This window comes from Salvia miltiorrhiza, chromosome 4 (genome assembly GCF_028751815.1).
Source record: "Salvia miltiorrhiza cultivar Shanhuang (shh) chromosome 4, IMPLAD_Smil_shh, whole genome shotgun sequence".
NCBI classification, from domain to species: Eukaryota; Viridiplantae; Streptophyta; class Magnoliopsida; order Lamiales; family Lamiaceae; genus Salvia; species Salvia miltiorrhiza.
In genome coordinates, this window is record NC_080390.1 from 10,112,729 (window position 1) to 10,130,938 (window position 18,210).

Below are 18,210 nucleotides of genomic sequence, written 5' to 3' on the forward strand. Positions count from 1 at the left end.
CTATGCGTATATATATAGTGAAAAATATAGGCTTGCTTAATCATGTTTATAGGCTTGGTTTCTAGACTTATAGGTTTGCTATCAAGCTCCCAAAATATTACACGTATACACTCATTTAGTATTTTAAAATAGATATGTATTATCCCTTTCCAATCAAAGATGCATATATAGATATATTGTAGAAATTCCACTTATTGAAAAGAATCCAAATAGCTACATATATTTACACGTATATATAAATCTACTTATTGCATGTATTACTAAGCAAATTTAAATATACACATATATGTTATACGCATATATAGATATCTATACAGATATAAATATTTCTACTATTCTATATATGGATTTAAAATTAGCACTAAGTAAAAATTAAATAAATATTCTTTATAAGGCTCAAAAGTAAATTTTCCATTTAAGGCAATATTTAACTATTCAAAAAAAGCTCGATAAATAAAATAGTATTGATAATTTTATAACTTGAAAATTTAATAATTTACAAATAAAATTATAAAGGAAATAAATGGTTTTGGGCTGTGACACTCCGCGCAGAGGGAGGGATACTATTTAATCGTAAGCCGCGAAAGTTGGTCGTGCCATCCGGGCCTTCCATGCTCCGCGCAGAGGTGGCACATAATCGTAAGCCGCGAAAGTTGGTTACACCCCCCGGGTCCTCCATGCTCCGCGCAGAGGTTGTCCTTAACCGTAAGTCACGAAAGCTGGTCGCACCCCCCGGGTTTTCCATGCTCCGTGCAGGGTGTTCTTTCAATCGTAAGCCGCGAAAGTTGGTCGTGCCATCCGAGCCTTCCATGCTCCGCGCAGAGGTTGTCCTTAACCGTAAGTCACGAAAGCTGGTCGCACCCCCCGGGCTTTCCATGCTCCGTGCAGGGTGTTCTTTCAATCGTAAGCCGCGAAAGTTGGTCGTGCCATCCGGGCCTTCCATGCTCCGCGCAGAGGTTGCACATAATCGTAAGCCACGAAAGTTGGTTGCACCCCTCCTGGGTCCTCCATGCTCCGTGCAGAGGTTGCACTTAACCGTAAGCCACGGAAGTTGGTCGCACCCCCCGGGTTTTCCATGCTCCGTGCAGGGGGTTACTATTTAATCGTAAGCCGTGAAAGTTGGTCGTGCCACCCGGGCCTTCCATGCTCCACGCAGAGGGTTACTATTTAATCATAAGCCGTGAAAGTTGGTCGTGCCACCCGGGCCTTCCATGCTCCACGCAGAGGGTTACTATTTAATCATAAGCCGTGAAAGTTGGTCGTGCCACCCGGGCCTTCCATGCTCCACGCAGAGGGTTACTATTTAATCGTAAGCCGTGAAAGTTGGTCGTGCCACCCGGGCCTTCCATGCTCCACGCAGAGGGTTACTATTTAATCGTAAGCCGCGAAAGTTGGTTGCACCCCCCGGGTCCTCCATGCTCCGCGCAGAGTGCTCAAGCCTGGATGGGAAGCAGCTCGGAGGGGAAGCAGCTCGGATGGGAAGCAGCTTGGATGGGAAGCGCGAAATCATTGACAAAGAAATCAACCAAATCCTCGTCAGAGGAGGCGGTGAAATCCTTTCCAGAGGGATCAACCAAATCCTCATCAGAGGAGGCGGTGAAATCCTTTCCAGAGGAATCAACCAAATCCTCATCAGAGGAGGCGGTGAAATCCTTTCCAGAAGAGTCAACCGAAGTTCCTGCCAGAAGAATCAACAGAACCCCCACAGCGGAAATCAGAGAAATCTCGAAGGAGAAAATCAAAGAAACACTGACAACAAGCATGATGAGCCAAACCAAGCCAAGCACAGATTCAACATGAACGTGAAAGCAACAAAAACAACACAAGTAATGAAAGGGAAAAAAGCAGTACAAGCAGGGAAGAAATTTCATATAAACAGGCCGAGAAGGCATAGTTGCATATCAAAAACAGGAGGTAAGTATTAAGTTCATACAGACCAAAAAATTACAAAAATTTTATTAACTCAGGCAGGAGGAACGGAAGCATCTCTATCAATGGCAGAAGGGGCAGGAGCAGAGGTAGATGAAACCGGGGGAGGAACATCACTCGTAGAGACTTGGCCAAAAACGGCTCCCTCTGCGAACACGGGCAACATGCCAACTTCCTTTACCTCGGGGAGACGAACTCCCAGGTCCAGCAATTTTACAGCTTCTTGCACAAACGTCTTCTCATCTCGGTACAAGGTAAAAAGCTGATTCATCACAGCGGAGGAGGAAGCGGAATCTTCAGGAACGAAGGCCGCTAAGTCGGAGGGCAGAGGAGGCACCACACCATACTGAGAAAACCTTCGGGTGCTTTTGTTGGTGGGGTCCCGCAGCCGATTCACAAAGCCCGCCAGGGAAGCAGAGAAGGCAGGCGCGTACAATGGAGCAGAGGGCACTGAAACAGACCCAACCCCAAAGGCGAAATAGGGAATAGCCCTCTCCAGCACTGGATACCACCATTCTGGTTTCTTCGGAGAATCCACAGGGATCCCCATCAGCTTGTTTATCTCCTCATCTTGGAGGTTATCCATCAGGGCATGCAAATCCAGGGTAGCGAGCTGCTCCGAGGTCGCCCCCGCCATCTCTAACGCCTTGGAGGCGGACTGCTGTATCACGTAGGCAAAGAGGGGTCCGAAATCCTCCAAGTACTCTTGAGTCCGCTTGAAGGCCGCCAAAGTGCCTTCCAGCATCAACCCCAGAAAGTGTTGACCCTGCGGAGACAAGAAATACTCCAGGCGTTGATCTCGCGCCCCCAAGACATAGGCACGATGCTGCGCCTCCACAAGCGTTTTCTTCCAACCCCGTCGGGTCTCCTTGTAGGCTTCTTCATATCCTGCCTTGAACCGGGCCAAGTTCTCATGGCCTTCCTTGGTCGTCCTGGTCAGTTCAGAAACCAGGGAAGACTTTTCCACCTCTGCTTGAGCCAGCTGAGCCTTCAACTCAGCAATTTCTGCTTCAGCCTTACTTAGACGCTCCACCACCCCAGCGACATCATCATCACGCTTGGCGATGTCCGCCTGCTCCTTCTCTCTTTCTTTCTCTGCCATGTCGTAGTCGTGGATGCACTTAACAGCTCCCCACATCCGAGCCTCCACCTGCAAGAAAACAAAAGGGGTTCCGACAGAACAATAAAAAGGTTAGTAACTTCGTTTTTCTCTCTATGATAAAAGTATAAGAAGCAGGGTACCTGAAGAGCCAACTGGCATAACTGAGTGGCTAAAGCTCCCCGGGACAATTGCTCCACTTTCTCCTGGTCCTTTGAGTGGACACGAGCTATCAAGGCATCAATTAGCCCTTGACCCGACAAACTCGAGATCGGCCCAGGAACAACATCTGCTGGTTCATCAGCAGGGGACACCACAGATTTCCCCTTGCCTTTTCCCCCGGCAGAAGCGGGAACTTTAGAGCTACCAGCAGACTTCTTTGCTGGCCCCTTGCCCTTCTCCATGGCAGACGAGAGAACCTTCGAACCACCAGCAGACTTCTTCGCTGGCTCTGAAGACTTGCTGGCCTTCTTCAGGCCCTCCTGTCTCTCTTTTTCACCGACGGAGATCAGGGAACCTCTCTTCCTTTTCTTTGATAGTTCGGAGAGGGTGACACCAGGGACCGAATCAGGCGAGGGAACTTCATCGGTAATGTCCACAATCTGGACATCTCCTTCATCGGCACCAGATGTATCACCAGCATGGGAGCGGCCACGCCTGTGAATAAGGCTACCCGCATCAACCCCCTCGGCATCAAAGGGGCGTGAGACTTCCACATTTCCCTCTGGGACTTCTACCACAGGAGGGAGGGCGACCAGCTCGGCTTCAATTGGCTGTTCTGAGGGGCTTGTCCCAGAAGCAGAACCCCTGGTACCATGCTCCCCACTGGGAACAGGAGAAGCAATAGTGGGCAGATTGTCCCTGCACTTCTTCCTCCAAGACATGTCTGCAAATCAAAATGCTATACCGTTAGCATCAGGGTAACAGAAGTTAATGTATTTTTCTATCTCATATTCTTTACCTATTGATCTCTGTGGATATAGGGGAAACAGGCCATTGTATGCCAGAGCCGAATTATTCTCAGCAAGGTATTTACAGTCTAAGGGCTGGACTTTGTTCATAGCATTCAGACGTGCTATGACATCCAGGTCAAAGGCAGAGGGAGCTTCTGGGGAGGCTGGTCTATAATTGGTCCGGGAATTGTGCCATTCTAGTTCCCGAACATAATACTCGCGCCAGGTGCCGAGAAGGGTGCGTACATAACAGTAATAGCTCAAAAAACCGCCATCAGAAGAATTTAAAGAGGAAAGGAAAGAAGTGGGAAATCTCCGAAGACCCGCAAAGCTATACAAAGGATTGCCTTGCATGCGAAGAGATTGGGTTTGACAGAATAGTTTGGCAGTGTCCTCAACACCGTGGGCTCGGCAAAGGATATGGAAGGCGTATAGTCTTCGGATGGCAGAGGGAGCAACTTGGAAAAAAGGAATATGAAAATGGTTGCAAACATCAACCAAAAAGGTAGGAGGAGGGAGCCTTAGGCCAGCGTCTATTTGGGCTTGCCAGATGACTATTACCCTAGGGTTGCGAAGGCTCTCGGGAGGTGTTGAACTTTTAGAGAAGGCTTCGAATTTTAAACCTTCGGGGTGACGACATTTACGTGCTAATCTCTCAACCGCCGCGACATTAAGGAGGGAGTCAGGAACACGCCTCGGGGGTAGGGGGTCTTCTTACCCCTTTTCTTAGGCTGAGAAGAACTGGGAACAGTTTGGGAATCATGAGAAGCAGTGGGGGAAGGGAGGTTATCAAGATCCTGGAGTTGGGGAGAGGAAGATGAAGAAGTTCGGGAAGAAGGAGAGGGCGAACGCGAGGGTTGAGGAGCGGAAGTAGAAGCCATTACCAGAAATACCAATCCTAGGGTTTTCTAGCACGCTCAATCAGAGCACCAAATAATCACACCCCTACGCTATAACTAATCACAAGAGTTGGGAGAGAAGGGTATGCGAATTACCTAGGTCAAATAAAGTTTGATTGCAAAATACCGGAGCGGAAGGGTCGCTGAAGATACGCCGGAACAGGAGGGAGAATCGCCGGAATTTGCAGAAGAGGGAGTTTGATAAAACCGGAGAAGAAGAATAGTGAAAAACGGGAGTTCGAATCGACTAAGTAAAAGTATACGCGGGCAACTACCAACATGCGGGATGAACAACACGTGGCATACAGAAATAAATCGACGGCTAAAAATTCCTACGGAAAGACGAAAGGACGCAAGGGTTAAAAAGTAACCTCGGGGTACGGGAAAAAGCACTGTAGATCGGGCAGGCATTTAATGCAGGTGACGTCATCCTTGCGGGCGAATCCTCTGACTAGTTGCACTATTCCAGAAGTGAACTAGCCAGACCAGGGGGAGGAGTGACAAAAACACCAGAGAGCAACTTACAGGACTTACCTTTATTTTCGTAAAATATTAGAGTGTTTATATCTTCATGACTTGCAGGGATCAGGGAAAACATCATAGCACCAGCTTTAACAATACTACAATGGTTGAACACGAAGAATACCCGGTTCAACCAGACTAGAGGGGGGAGTGGTTGATGAGGAGTAATATGTGCAGAGTAGGGAAAGAATACAAATCAGAGGAATCGACCCCACTGGCGGGACGAATATGGCAGAAGAGATACACTCACCAGAGAAGTCAATTCCATCAGAGAGGTCACCCTTATCAGAAAAGTCATCCCCATCAGAGAAGTCACCATCATCAGAGAAGTCATCCCCCTCAGAGAAGTCACCATCGCCAGAGAAGTCCTCCACGCCAGAGAAGTCATCCACGTCAGAGAAGTCCTCCACGCCAGGGAAGTCATCCGTGCCAGAGAGATCGCCTCTTTCAGAAGGATCGCCAAAGACGCGGAGGATTTTCCCGCGTGAAGATGAAATTCCTAATATACCCTTCAATCATGTCAAACGCATGCACTAACATCGATTTTACCTTTTTATCCTCAATTGTAATCTATAAATAGGCCTCGTGCTCGTGTATGACAATTACGCTATCATTTACTCTTGAATACTACAGTGATATTTTGCTCTCGTGCTCGATTCTCCGATTGTTACTTCATCCTTTCCGATCAACTTTACTAGGTATAGTTTACGCCTTTCATTCCGTAGTTTAGGTGTTGGTTTCGTTAAACACCAGTAGTGTTTCTTGTGGAACCTTCTGTACTTGCAGAATTTGGACTCCATTTTGTTGAATCTTTCAGTCAACAGAGCATATTGACTGAAGAAGTCCTCTGGCTTGAGTTCCGCTGGTTCATTTGTTTGCTTCTTGCTTTCTCTTGCTAAAGCTTTCAATGCTGTTCCTCTTGAGGTTGAAGGACCATCTTCATCTGATCCTCCAGTTTTCTTGATTCCAAGATTTTTCTGGATGTCGAACTCATTTGCCAAGAGATCATAGAAGAGCTTGTTTGTTGGGAGCTGACTGAATCCAGGCTTGTTCTGATGAGCGACTGAGTAGATCTGCCAATCTCCTCGTGGCAGTGCTCGAAGAATCTTTAAGTTAATTTCTCGTTGGGTGTACTTGTCCTTCGAGATGGATTGAACTTCATTCAGGATTTGATTGAATCTGAGTTCCATCTCGTCAACAGATTCATTCTTGAGCATGAGGAAGGAGTCGAACTTCTGGCACGCTATGGATAGCTTGTTCTCCTTGATTTTCTCGGAGCCTACGCACATTCTTTCAAGAATGTCCCACATCTCCTTTGCACTTTGGCACTTGATGATCTTGGTGACACGTTTGTCTGGTACTGTGCTGGAGATGATACTTTTGACGAGATTGTCAAGCTCATCTTGCTTCCTTTCTTTAGTGGTGAAGTCTGCCTTCTGCTTGATCTGGACGTCATCGAACGGATCCCGAGCAGGATCAACGGGAATCCTTTTGACAATTTCGGTGATGATGATTGGTCTGTTGGTGATGACTTTCCACATTCGGCAATGTTGAGCAGTGAGGAAGCTTTCAAACCGAAACTTTCATATGTCGTATTTTTCAATACTGAACATAGGTAGAGAACATAATCTACTGTGGTTAGTCTCCATAAAAACAGGTAACAACAGATAGAGCAAATCACAAGCACTTTTTGAAAGAGAAAAATTTTTCGAGACCTTTGAGAAAAATGATCTAGTTCAATTAGAACATAATCAGAAACAGAGTGTTCTTGCGAACAACCTGCTCTGATACCAATTGTTAAGTTCGGAGGGTCTCGAATAGGTGTATGGGGGGAATACCCCTATGGGCTATTTTTCTTTCCTCTAAAAACAGAGGGATCTCAAGATAGAGATCAAAACGAAACTTTACAAGCAAACTAAGACACCTGTTAACAGAGAAGAGTTTTGACCAACAAGGTTGACGACTGATACTGAAAGACTCTTCAGTAAAGAGTTAACAATTAAGTTACTAGAACTTAACTGATGCACGTAAAGGCTTCAGTCGAGTTTGCTAAAACAGAGATGATATAAATCTTCCTGACTATCAGAGGATTGATCAGTCAGACTGATATCATACGCAGCGGAAATAACTTTGTTTCGTAATAGCCTCGATTGAGCACGTTGTTAGTCTTAAGTTTCTCTTTGCAGTTAATCAGAATTCAGTTTATCAAATGTAAATACACAAGTAAGAATGTAAAACTGAAAGCTGTAAATAACACAGAGACTTTTACGTGGTTCGGAAAATACTTCCTACATCCACGGTCGGTTGATCAGACCAACAATCCACTCCGCAAGTGCTTAACTGGTGCACTGCAAACCGAACCGTGTGCTTGCCGGGTGCACACAACCGTTCCACTGAAGATTCCACTCTTCAGTACCAACACTTCACTCGCGCTGAATTTCTCACTCCTAGCACGACCTTGCACTAGGATCTCACAAAGTCAAAGTACTTTCCTGAACTCCTTTACCACTCAAACACTCGGTTCTATCTCTCGAAAGGAGGTTTGAAAACTTGCCAACTAAACTTCAAAGAATAAGTTTTTTGGAGCAAGTTTGACCTAGGCTTCTGGGTAAACAGATATTTGCCTAAGGTCTAAGAGAATGTGTGTAATCAACAGTGACTGATTTTGGCTTTGAAATTCTCTTCTTCGATTCAAGCTTTGGGGAGGTTAAGCTTTGGGCTGAGTAGCAATTTTGGCAGAGCTTCAGCTTATGTCGTTGAATCGATGAAGATTGAAGTGATCCTTGAGCACTACTTATAGGAGAGATCTTGAATAGATCTGTTGGCAGAGAACGTCTTCAAGATTTCTTCCGTTGGAGAGCTTTTTGAATTTGGGCTGAGGCTTCAATCTTCGAGGTTCCTTGTTTGGTGGGAACGGCTATGTTGAAGAGTAGGAGATGAGACGTCTCTGATAAAGTAGCCACCAAATAGGAATGGCCTCTGCAGAGAGGGATGATCCTGAGATCTCTGCATTTAATGCGGCTGTACTATATGAGTACGTGGCTTCCTTTTGAACGTTGGAAGTTCAGTCCGAGGAAGAATGTTTAACTGATACTTGTCTTTAGTATCAGTCCGCTGAATCCACGTAGCACGCATTAAGTAATCAGTTCCGAACTGATTCTTCAACTGATACTTCAGTTGGTAACTTCAGTCTTCAGTCCTTCGTTCTTCAGTCTTCAGTCTTCAGAACCGCAAACTAAACTAGAAACGAACTCTAACATTTGAGTTCAAACAGTTCTAGTCTATAACATATTAAACCTAAGGATTTTGGTATCATCAAAACAAAACAAGATATTCCATGGGGTTCCCAACACTCCTTCATCCGATGTTGACGAGGATGGGCGGACACAGGTGCATTTCACTAGTGGGTACGTTTCATAATGTATCAATTTACTTCAAATTTTAATATACATTAATTCTAATCTTAATTTCAAATATTTAAGTATTTTGAGGCCGAGTGGAGCTATATGGGCTACGGTGACTGTTAGCTTTCAAGGTATACCACATGCAAGTGGCACGAATCGGAAGAATTTGACTGAGGAGTTGAAAGACTTGTATTTCAATGAGTTTGAGGTAGGATCATCTTATATATAATTACGTGGTATTCTAAATTAACACTCACAAATACTCCCTCCGTCCGCCAAAAGTGGGGCACTTTAGCTGGGCACGGGATTTAATAAAATTGGTGATGATTTTGATATAGTGGAAAAAGGGTCCCACCACTTTATGAGGTGTGTGGTTGAGATTGAATTTGGGGTGAGTTTTTTTTTGTAAATAAAGAGTGTTTGTAAGGTTAAAAGATTAAAGTGGATGGTGGAGTCATTTCTTTAAAAGGAAAGTGGTACACTCTTTGCGGACGCCCGATATAGTAATTGTGCCCCACTTTAAAACAAAATCTTATTTTATGTCTATCAAAATAATTAAAATTTTATTTTTATTTTTTATAAATATCCGTACATTTTATTTGTATAGGGAAGAAAAATATATTTTTCATATCTAAAAATATTATTTGTTTCAGTTTCGTCAATAATAATAATAATAATAATAATAAAAATAGATAAATTATGAAATTAGTAATGCATAAAATGAAGAATTTAGATAAAGAACAATAGAGGATATGAATACATTTGAAATCTTTAATTATGTATTAAATTTATAATAATCTCAATCGAGTGAAGAATTCATATAAATCACCTCATTTCACATTTATTTTTTTATAAGGTTTCGCTAAAATAAAACTTATACAAGGAGAAGCTCTTGCTCTCAAAATTAAAAGTCTATATTTAACTAGCAGAATGATTGAGACTAATACAACTTGAATTGCTCTAAGCGAGATGATTCCTGGAACCCAATTAAATGATGATACTCAAAAGTTAAATTTGTTCTTTCAAACTCCAAACGAGATGATTCTTGGAACCCAATTATAATATTTGAAGCTAATAATGCATAAAAGTTTATCAAGATTTTTTCAAGTTTCATACAAAATGATGTTTACAAGTTAGTTATGATATTAGAAGCTGCAAATCATATAATCTCACAAGTCAAATTTGATTTTTAAACCTCCAGATAGTGATGTTAAAAAATTGACGCATAAAAATTCATTTTTTGTAGTTTAAGGTCTAGACGAGATGATGCTGAAAAGTCTGGTGTTCAAACATTAGATGTCGTCTTCTAGGCTTTAAATGATGATATGACCCTACAGGGTGGTTCAGACGAGATGATGCTCAGACGAAATAAAATCTTCAATATTGACATTTTTCCAAAATATTATTAAATAAAAATTTATATAAAAAGAATATTTATTATTTTGACAAAAGGTTAACATTTAATTGGGGAATATGATTCAGATTAATATAATTTCAACTATATTATCTTAAATTAAATAAATTTAAAAATAATTTATATATAAATAATTATTTATACAAAATAATAAAATTTATTAACTTAGATTTTATGTAATGTTAATATTATATATATATATATATATATATATATACATCTACAATTAATTATATTTATTAAGATTAATGAATCTTTATATGGAATGTAATAGTTAATTAATTAATAAATAATGAAGAATATATATATGGTAAGTTTTGAAATGGAGCAATTCTAAGCATGCCATGTAGGTTAAGGCCTAATGGTATTATAAAGAAGATTTTCCATTACATATTAGGGCATTAAATCAATAATTCAATATGAATTCAGATATATAAAATTACCCCAGAATCAATACGCCTAATAGTTGGCCTTGCAGGAAGAAAAAGAGAAATCGCTTATCTATTGATGGCGTAAACTATTTCACATATTCAAATATTCAATTGAGAATGGAATCGAGCAAGCACTCTCATATATGCATACTATGCAAAGAACCTCTCTAAAATCAATATTCTCGAAACAATATTGATAACATAATTTCATCAATAGGCACCACAGATTATTAAAACAAGAAATTATTATAGTTTTTCATATTGCCAATGATTCTCTAAAACAATATTCCTGACATATTCCAAATTATTCAATCATGTATTTAAGATATTACCTTGCAGGTTCTAGGACATCATTCTTTCCTAGTGTTGTCTTTTCTAGGATATCTCTCCATATTTACTCACTTGATTACACCAGTTGATTACCGTGTTGAAAGTAAAGAGAAAAATAGAAGAAAAGATAATAGCGTAGAGAGAATAAATATGCAGCGCATTTTATTATGAGAACTAAATGTCTCTATTTATAGGAGATACAAAGCCAAGGGTAGGGTTTAGGGTTTTTTTTTTTTTTTTTGAGAAGGCGAAGATATTTTATTGATCACATGAACATAGTACATAAAAATGACCCACCACACACTCCGGAGGTTCATTCCAAACATGAAGTGAATTGATATCTTGCGCCGCTTTCGCTAAACCATGAGCGATAGCATTATGAACTCTCTTGACATGCTTGACATTAAAACCAGGAAGCAAGGACAGCAACTCTCGACAATGCTGAGCTATAACTCCACACTCGGCAATATTTCTCTTCGTGGACTGAATAGCGGCACAAGCCTCCTTACAATCTGTCTCCAGCCACCCACGTTGAAAGCCCAAGTCTTTCAACCAAGAGAGAGCTTCTTTAATGCCAATCAGCTCACCCTCTCGAACACTACCACAGCCCCGGACCTTGATCGATTTTCCAGAAATGAACAGGGAAATATGTATATTATATATATTTACAACAATCGGCACTATTTGTCAGCCTTAATTTCAATAATGAACAAAAAAAATAAAATTTGCTCAGTTATATCGTGTGGGGCCAGACTTTGAAGTTGTAACATCAATACTAATGACTGAACGCAGCCCAAATCAGAGGCCCACAACCCTAAAAATCATAATCAGCCCAACTGCCGCGTCGTTTAACCACCATTCGCACGAAAACCCAACGACTTTTTGGTAAAAGAAAAAAATAAAAACAATAAAAAGAAATTCCAAAATCCAAAAACAGAGTCTCCATAAATCTCTCACGTACATCTTCAAAACCGAAGCAAAATCGCGATTTGTAAGAGTTCTCCGCTCGCACGCGACCAAATTTTCAATTGTCGTCAAAAAAATCCCCACCCGTTTTCTTCAATTCGACAGGATGGCGGAGGTGGAGCAGCCGGAGTCGCCGCCGCGGCCGTTTCCCACGAGGTCGCCGGAGTTTCCGCGTGATCAATTCCACGGAGATCGTTTCTCGCGCAATTACAACGGTGAATCGTCGTTGAACAATGGCGCCTCCACTGCGAATGCAGACGATCCCAAGTCGTGCTTTATAGCTTCGACCGCGTTCTCGTTTTTTGGTATTTTTTTTTGTTAAATTTTATGATGTGAGGTTTTTGGATGCTTTTGAGTGAAATTAAATTGGTAGCTTAGTTGATTGCCATGGATAGAATTCGGCGAGACTGTTTGTATAGCATACATGATAAGGTGCTACTGCATGTCTCGTAGAGACCAGAGTCAACTGTTATTGGTGATGAGGTTTTAAATTTATAGTTGGAATGTGTTGGTTGGGTTCTGGCGATTATTTATGAGTTTTCGAGTAACTTTTGTTAGTGAAACTTGTTTCATCAATTGTGGGCAACGCTGTAATTTGATATGTATATGTGAAAGAATACGAAGGTTGAACGGTAAATTAGGGTTGAGGTTTATTTGATTTTACTTATATGTTCTGTTTCTGATTTCAGTAGCCATAACTATGGCATTTGGACTGTATTCTCCCGAGACTCTGCGTCTTGGACCTAATGCATCAATACTGATACAGCCCAATCGCTTATTCGTGGAGTCCATAGAGGTATTTTGAAATTGGCTTAAATTTGTTTCTATCAATGTTTTGTTCTAAGCAATTCTAGCTTGTGCCAGGTGGTAGAAGTTGGTGCAGCTAAAGGTTCAATGCTGTTTGGATTTTATAAAACTCCTCCCCTTGATGCTACGACTACATGGCAGGAGACTCACAAGATCTCTCTGCCTTCAAGTACTCACAAGGTGAGAAGCATAAAGAGTGCTGCTGTGAAGAACTAACTTGATCTTGAAAGTTTTGTTTTATTATGGATGGTAGAATAGTACATGTTTGTTTTAACATAGTTAAGAGTTCTGTGGTTTATATCCTTATACTCCTCGTGCTGCAGGAATGGGTGCATTATTTGAATGAAGGGTCTCAAATAAACATATCTTATAGTGTTTCCTCTTGGGGCTTATCTTCTATTGGTCTTGTAATTGCTGAAGGTAATTTTCAGTTTCTCGAGAACAGATTACTTCTTTAATTATACTATTTTCTAGAAGATGCATTCCTTTACATTTTGAGGAAATGATAAAGGATACACATAAATTTCAATAGCACACTGGTTTGATGTCAATATATCATCATAAAATGTTAATTAACATGCTTCTGATAACATTTACAATTAAGTAAATTATTGAGGGACATTGTGTACTTTAGGGGCATTGGATCACAATTTATTTTGTTATTCTAATGTTGTGCTATCATTTGTATTTCCTCTGTGGTCTCTATTCATTAATCATAATATGAAGATTCCTAAATTGTGAGCATCAGTATAGATACACAAGATTTCAATTTTTTCACATATTCGGTATTTTGCGTTGCTAGTTTAGCATGGATTATGGATGAGTACCCTTAGATTTTTCTGTAAATGCTGGCAGGGAATGCTGAACTTGCTGAGTGGCTTAAGGAACCATCATATCCAGATACAACCTTTTCATGGAATATAATTCATGGTGAGGTAAAAAAGAGAACCTTCCTATTTTTCCCTCTGTCATATTGTCATTGTAACCCACTTAATTTATTGTTGCAGGAAATGGCTCAATTCAGAAGGATATCTTGAAATCTTCAATGTACTATATTGGAGTTGGTAACTTGAATCCAGAAATTTTCACGGCAAGTGTTCTAACACTTTCTGCTGCAATGTCTTTGCTATATCAAGTTTTGGATGGCGGAGAATGTGAAATCACAACAATTCAATAGTCCCCTGTCTGATTAAAAAAAAAAAAAAAAAAAAAACAATTTCGGGCATTTATACTTGACGTTGTAGTTAATTAAGTCATTGTGGGGGTTGCTATATTAATAATATTAAAATGAATTCAACTCCCCCTTTTAGATTAGCACTCATACATGTCTATCTTGGACCATGTTTCCTTTTCCCCAAATTCTGTTCTCGATGACTTGTTTTTATGCATTACTTCTCATATTTCAGATGTTAAACAGGTTCATTTGAACATGTCAATAAAGGCTTCTTTGTACAACACAGCAGAACCATATTACCATTGTAGACCTGCAGAGGGCAAATGCACTTTCCCGCTGTTTTTCATGGGCGCAAATGCAGCTGTTCTTACCACTCCTGGTCGAGTGCCTGTGAGTACTTTCTTTGGTGGAGTGATATTTGCACAAATAAACTCTACTTATGACATGATTGCTACCCTTTGTTTAAAGTGGAGGGGTACTGCCTCTTACACGAGCCAGTAAATGAAATATAAGGCTTTAAGATGAGTGAGACAACTGAATTCCTCTTCTGAAATACCCTTATATAAGGGTGTTAAAAGAACCCTTATGAAAAGTATGGCCTTTAAAATCATTTTCAGATATGGCACTGAAGATTCTATTTTTTTTAACAAAACGCATATTAGAGTGCTTTAGGTGGTCCTTTTAACTGCTTGATTGAATTAATGGAGGTGATTCTGACTTGTTTTTGTGCTGAACCTTTTTCACAAATATGGCTTTCATTTATCAAGTGCCAGATGGAAGTTAGTTAGATTTTCGAATAGATAACTCATTGGCATTTTTTTTCTTCTTCTATATGTGCTTGTACTTGTAGGGTTTGGTCAGTGATAATTGTTATGTCAAACTTTCATATGGACCTCGATGGATGGCATATGTCGTTGGAGCAGGTACATTATCTACTGTGACTGTAAGAAAATATAATATAAAGCTTTATCAAAGTATCTGTAAATTTATTAATGCAGGTGGGATGATTCTTCTTATGCTACTCTTTAACTACTTCACGAACCACTTCCGGCGCACCGAACAAGACATGCCTTGCGATCAGCCTGGGGGCATTGGATCTGAGAGAAACCCTTTGCTTTCACAGAAAGATGATAACACCTCTGGCTCAGATGATGAAGATGACGCTCAAACTGGGCTAGAACCAAACCCAGTTAAAGATGATGAAAATAGCCGCCATTTTTGTGCAATTTGCTTTGAAGCTCCCAAGGATTCTTTCTTTATTCCATGCGGACACTGCGTGGCATGTTTTGGATGTGCAAATAGGTAATACTCTACACTTCCCCTTTTACATACTCTGTCCATGCTTCCAATACCACGTCCTTACATGTTAGAACTGAGACCTTGAAGCATTCAGATACTGCAAACATTTTCTCATGCTCTAGATACATTGAAAAGTATATCGATGTATCATTCTACATATGGTACCATAAAATTAAATTGCCACTCAAGTGATGCCCGTGTAACTGGGAAATCATGCTGTTGCAAGTCGAGTTTATTCTTTCAGAACCTATCATGGGATAGAGAAGGGTTATGGAAATGCTTCAAGTTTGAGTAGAGGATTAGTTCAGAGCAGTGAGATATTGGAATCTGTTGAAGTTCTAGCCCCGAGTGCCGTCTTGTAAACAGATTATGATTGTGTGACAAAGAATTCGATGATTCGTAGTATACATTATCACTACATTTTAGCTTCCTAAATTGCTTCAGAACCTAGCTATGAAAGCCTATATCAGTTTCAAATAATTCACGAGTGATATGATTTTCACTTTACAGAATAGTGGAAACTACAGCAACCTGCCCTATTTGCCGGCGGAAGACCAAGAAGGCGAAAAAAATATACACTGTTTGAGCAGCGCGGAGGCTCTGTTGTGGTTATACACTACATTTTGAGTAGCATTCTGTATTATATCAGATTCTTTCTGAAAGTAGAAAATCCATGAGCTTCTCTCCCTTCTTAATTTGTTGCATTCTGCTCTATCTTGATTTTGAGGAAGGTTTTCTATTGTACATGAACTAACTCTTTTCAAGAATACGTAAATATCAAGGTCTTAATATTTGTGCTCTTTCTCCCCACTATTAGTATGCAGCACACTCAATTTTAAGTGGATTTACTGGTCATATCAGCTGGATTTCGAATTTTATTTCATCAGCTATCCATGTCAGGAATGAAACAAATGGAAATTATAACTGCAAGAATTAGGCATTTTTCTACCTTTCTCAATTCAAGGTTTCGAATATCTTGGCTACAACTCCAAATGCTCTCATGGGGCTCAAGTTTTTTTCCCCACAGCTTGTATTAAAAGAAGCAACTTAAGGAAGTAGTAAGATGCACCTCCAATTGTGGCGTACTCCAACTTTTCACTACCTTCGACGGCCGGAAAATCATCGTCGGTCGCCCGGGTGAACCCTCCGGCCAGCCACCCCAAGTTCTTGTATCCTCCTTTATGCAATTTCGCGACAGCCATCAAAGATCTTCAGCGTACATGTCATGTTATCAATAACCAAAACAAGTGTTCTCACATACTGAATATGGAAATACTATATGAGTAACAAAAAATATGATTTTAAAAATTCTTCCTTTAAATATAAGAATTTTCAACTGTTATAATTTTTCACACAATTGCTAATTTTCGATGAACTAGTGTCGTTGTGGCTAGTTGAAAATGACAAATTAAAGTGACGTAGACAATCCAACTACATTATTTAGTAGACCGTGTAGACAGTAAATTTGAAGATAATTGATAATTGAGTGAAAAATGAGAAGAATTGAAAGTTGATACCTTAGTCCCTCCCCACACGCTACGAGCAGCTTAGAATCTTTGTCAGGGACAGCTTGTTCCACTTGTTGGAGAAAAGTAGGATTGATCATGGTAAACAACTGGCCAGTCCACAGCCCAATGTAGCCCAAGTGAACCCACTTCTTCAACAGTGTGATGGGGCTGTTATCCTTATCCTCCACGAACAACGGCACGTGCATCGATCCCGAAACGCGTGCCTTCTCTCTCTCCCACTGCGGCCTGATGTCCAGCAATCTGTAGCCTTGGGACTCCATTGCCGCGGCTGCATCTTTTGGTGCTATGGGGGTCACCGCACCGGATTCTATCAGCTCCTGCGCTCTGCCGCCTACCACCGCATGCACTCTCAGAGAGCCGGACCGCGGCTGAGGGGCGGCGCACCGCGGGTGTTTCAAGGCGGATGTGTGGTGGTGCTTCAAATCAAGTGCCATGCTGTCGCTTTGAGCCTTAGTTACACTCACCTTATCTTTTCACTCACACCTCTGGAGATAGACCCTTTTTTAATGGCCAACCATTGAAGGAAAAATGATTTATACTTTTATTTCTCATTAGTGAAATTAGTTTTTAGAATATTGTTTGGTGTTTTATTTTAACTACTAATAATTTTAGATATATTTAAAAATAAAATATAGAATTGCAAGAATTATTGGAGCTTGCAGTTCATAATTTCATTGTTGGTTTCTTTCACATGTATCGTTCGAGTAATATAATCGTACATGAACTTGCTTGATTTGATAGGACTATGTTTATCAATAATTATTTCTCTCTTTCATATACACAATTTATGATCAAATTCAATTCTACAAATTTTATACTTTATCAATGACCAATCCTTTAAATAATCGCACTTAAAACAGAGAATCTCGTTAGATCTTATTGAATATAAATAATCGTTCTTTTTAAAAGTTTAAAATTATAATTATCAATCAATAATAAAGGTATTTACATTTGAATCATACGACTAAACACCAATAAAATATTAAAATGTACTCAAAAGCAAGTTTTGTGCATCGCAACTCTCTGGATTTTGCTAACCATTAACAAACTTTTTATTAAAATTAAATGGGTTAATAGCCAGAAAATACACGAAGTTTGCCCGAATTTGCATTTTGCACATCACCTTAAAAAATAGCCCCATAATACATCAGCTTTTGATTTTATCGTAAATTGCACACGACGAGAATTCCGAATATAATTAAAGTTGACCGGCAACAACGTGGCAGTACGCGTGGCATTTTTAATGATGTGGCAATACGCGTGGCATGAAAATTAAAAACAATGTAATTTTTTGTTACATGTGGCATAAGAGAGAGAGAAATTGACAAAATCAAAAGCCCTAATTAATCCTCCAGCCCTATTTCTCTTCACCATTAATCCTCCGGCGTCTTCTATAGCGAGCAGCGGAGGTGGTCGAGGGTGAGGCCGCCGCAGCCGCGACCGGTGGCGGCTGG

The 18,210-nt window shown here is 40.5% G+C and overlaps 3 protein-coding genes across 4 annotated transcripts; 1 reads left to right on the forward strand and 2 right to left on the reverse strand.

The window, feature by feature from the left end:
• Window positions 1–1,963: 1,963 nt before the first annotated feature.
• LOC131022973 (uncharacterized) lies at window positions 1,964–4,862 on the reverse strand. Its single transcript, XM_057952513.1, has 3 exons — window positions 4,700–4,862; window positions 3,172–3,914; window positions 1,964–3,079 (listed from the first exon to the last, which is right to left on the reverse strand). Exons 1-3 carry the CDS (start codon window positions 4,860–4,862, stop codon window positions 1,964–1,966), a joined length of 2,022 nt encoding a protein of 673 aa, XP_057808496.1.
• A 6,960-nt stretch (window positions 4,863–11,822) lies between these two features.
• Window positions 11,823–16,023, forward strand: LOC131022651 (E3 ubiquitin-protein ligase APD2). 2 transcript variants are annotated; one of them, XM_057952169.1, is made up of 11 exons: window positions 11,823–11,972; window positions 12,053–12,252; window positions 12,637–12,743; window positions 12,812–12,934; window positions 13,078–13,174; window positions 13,610–13,684; window positions 13,762–13,844; window positions 14,172–14,318; window positions 14,779–14,851; window positions 14,927–15,230; window positions 15,738–16,023. In XM_057952169.1, the coding sequence occupies exons 2-11, from the start codon at window positions 12,054–12,056 to the stop codon at window positions 15,811–15,813; spliced, it is 1,284 nt and encodes a 427-aa protein (XP_057808152.1). In that variant the 5' UTR covers window positions 11,823–11,972; window position 12,053; the 3' UTR covers window positions 15,814–16,023. The 2 variants fall into 2 exon arrangements, with proteins under 2 accessions (XP_057808152.1, XP_057808151.1); XM_057952168.1 differs by having other exon boundaries at window positions 11,900–12,252.
• Window positions 16,024–16,145: 122 nt separating this feature from the next.
• On the reverse strand, window positions 16,146–17,419 carry LOC131022652 (rhodanese-like domain-containing protein 10). Its single transcript, XM_057952170.1, has 2 exons — window positions 16,745–17,419; window positions 16,146–16,436 (listed from the first exon to the last, which is right to left on the reverse strand). The coding sequence occupies exons 1-2, from the start codon at window positions 17,188–17,190 to the stop codon at window positions 16,235–16,237; spliced, it is 648 nt and encodes a 215-aa protein (XP_057808153.1). The 5' UTR covers window positions 17,191–17,419; the 3' UTR covers window positions 16,146–16,234.
• Between the last annotated feature and the right edge of the window lie 791 nt (window positions 17,420–18,210).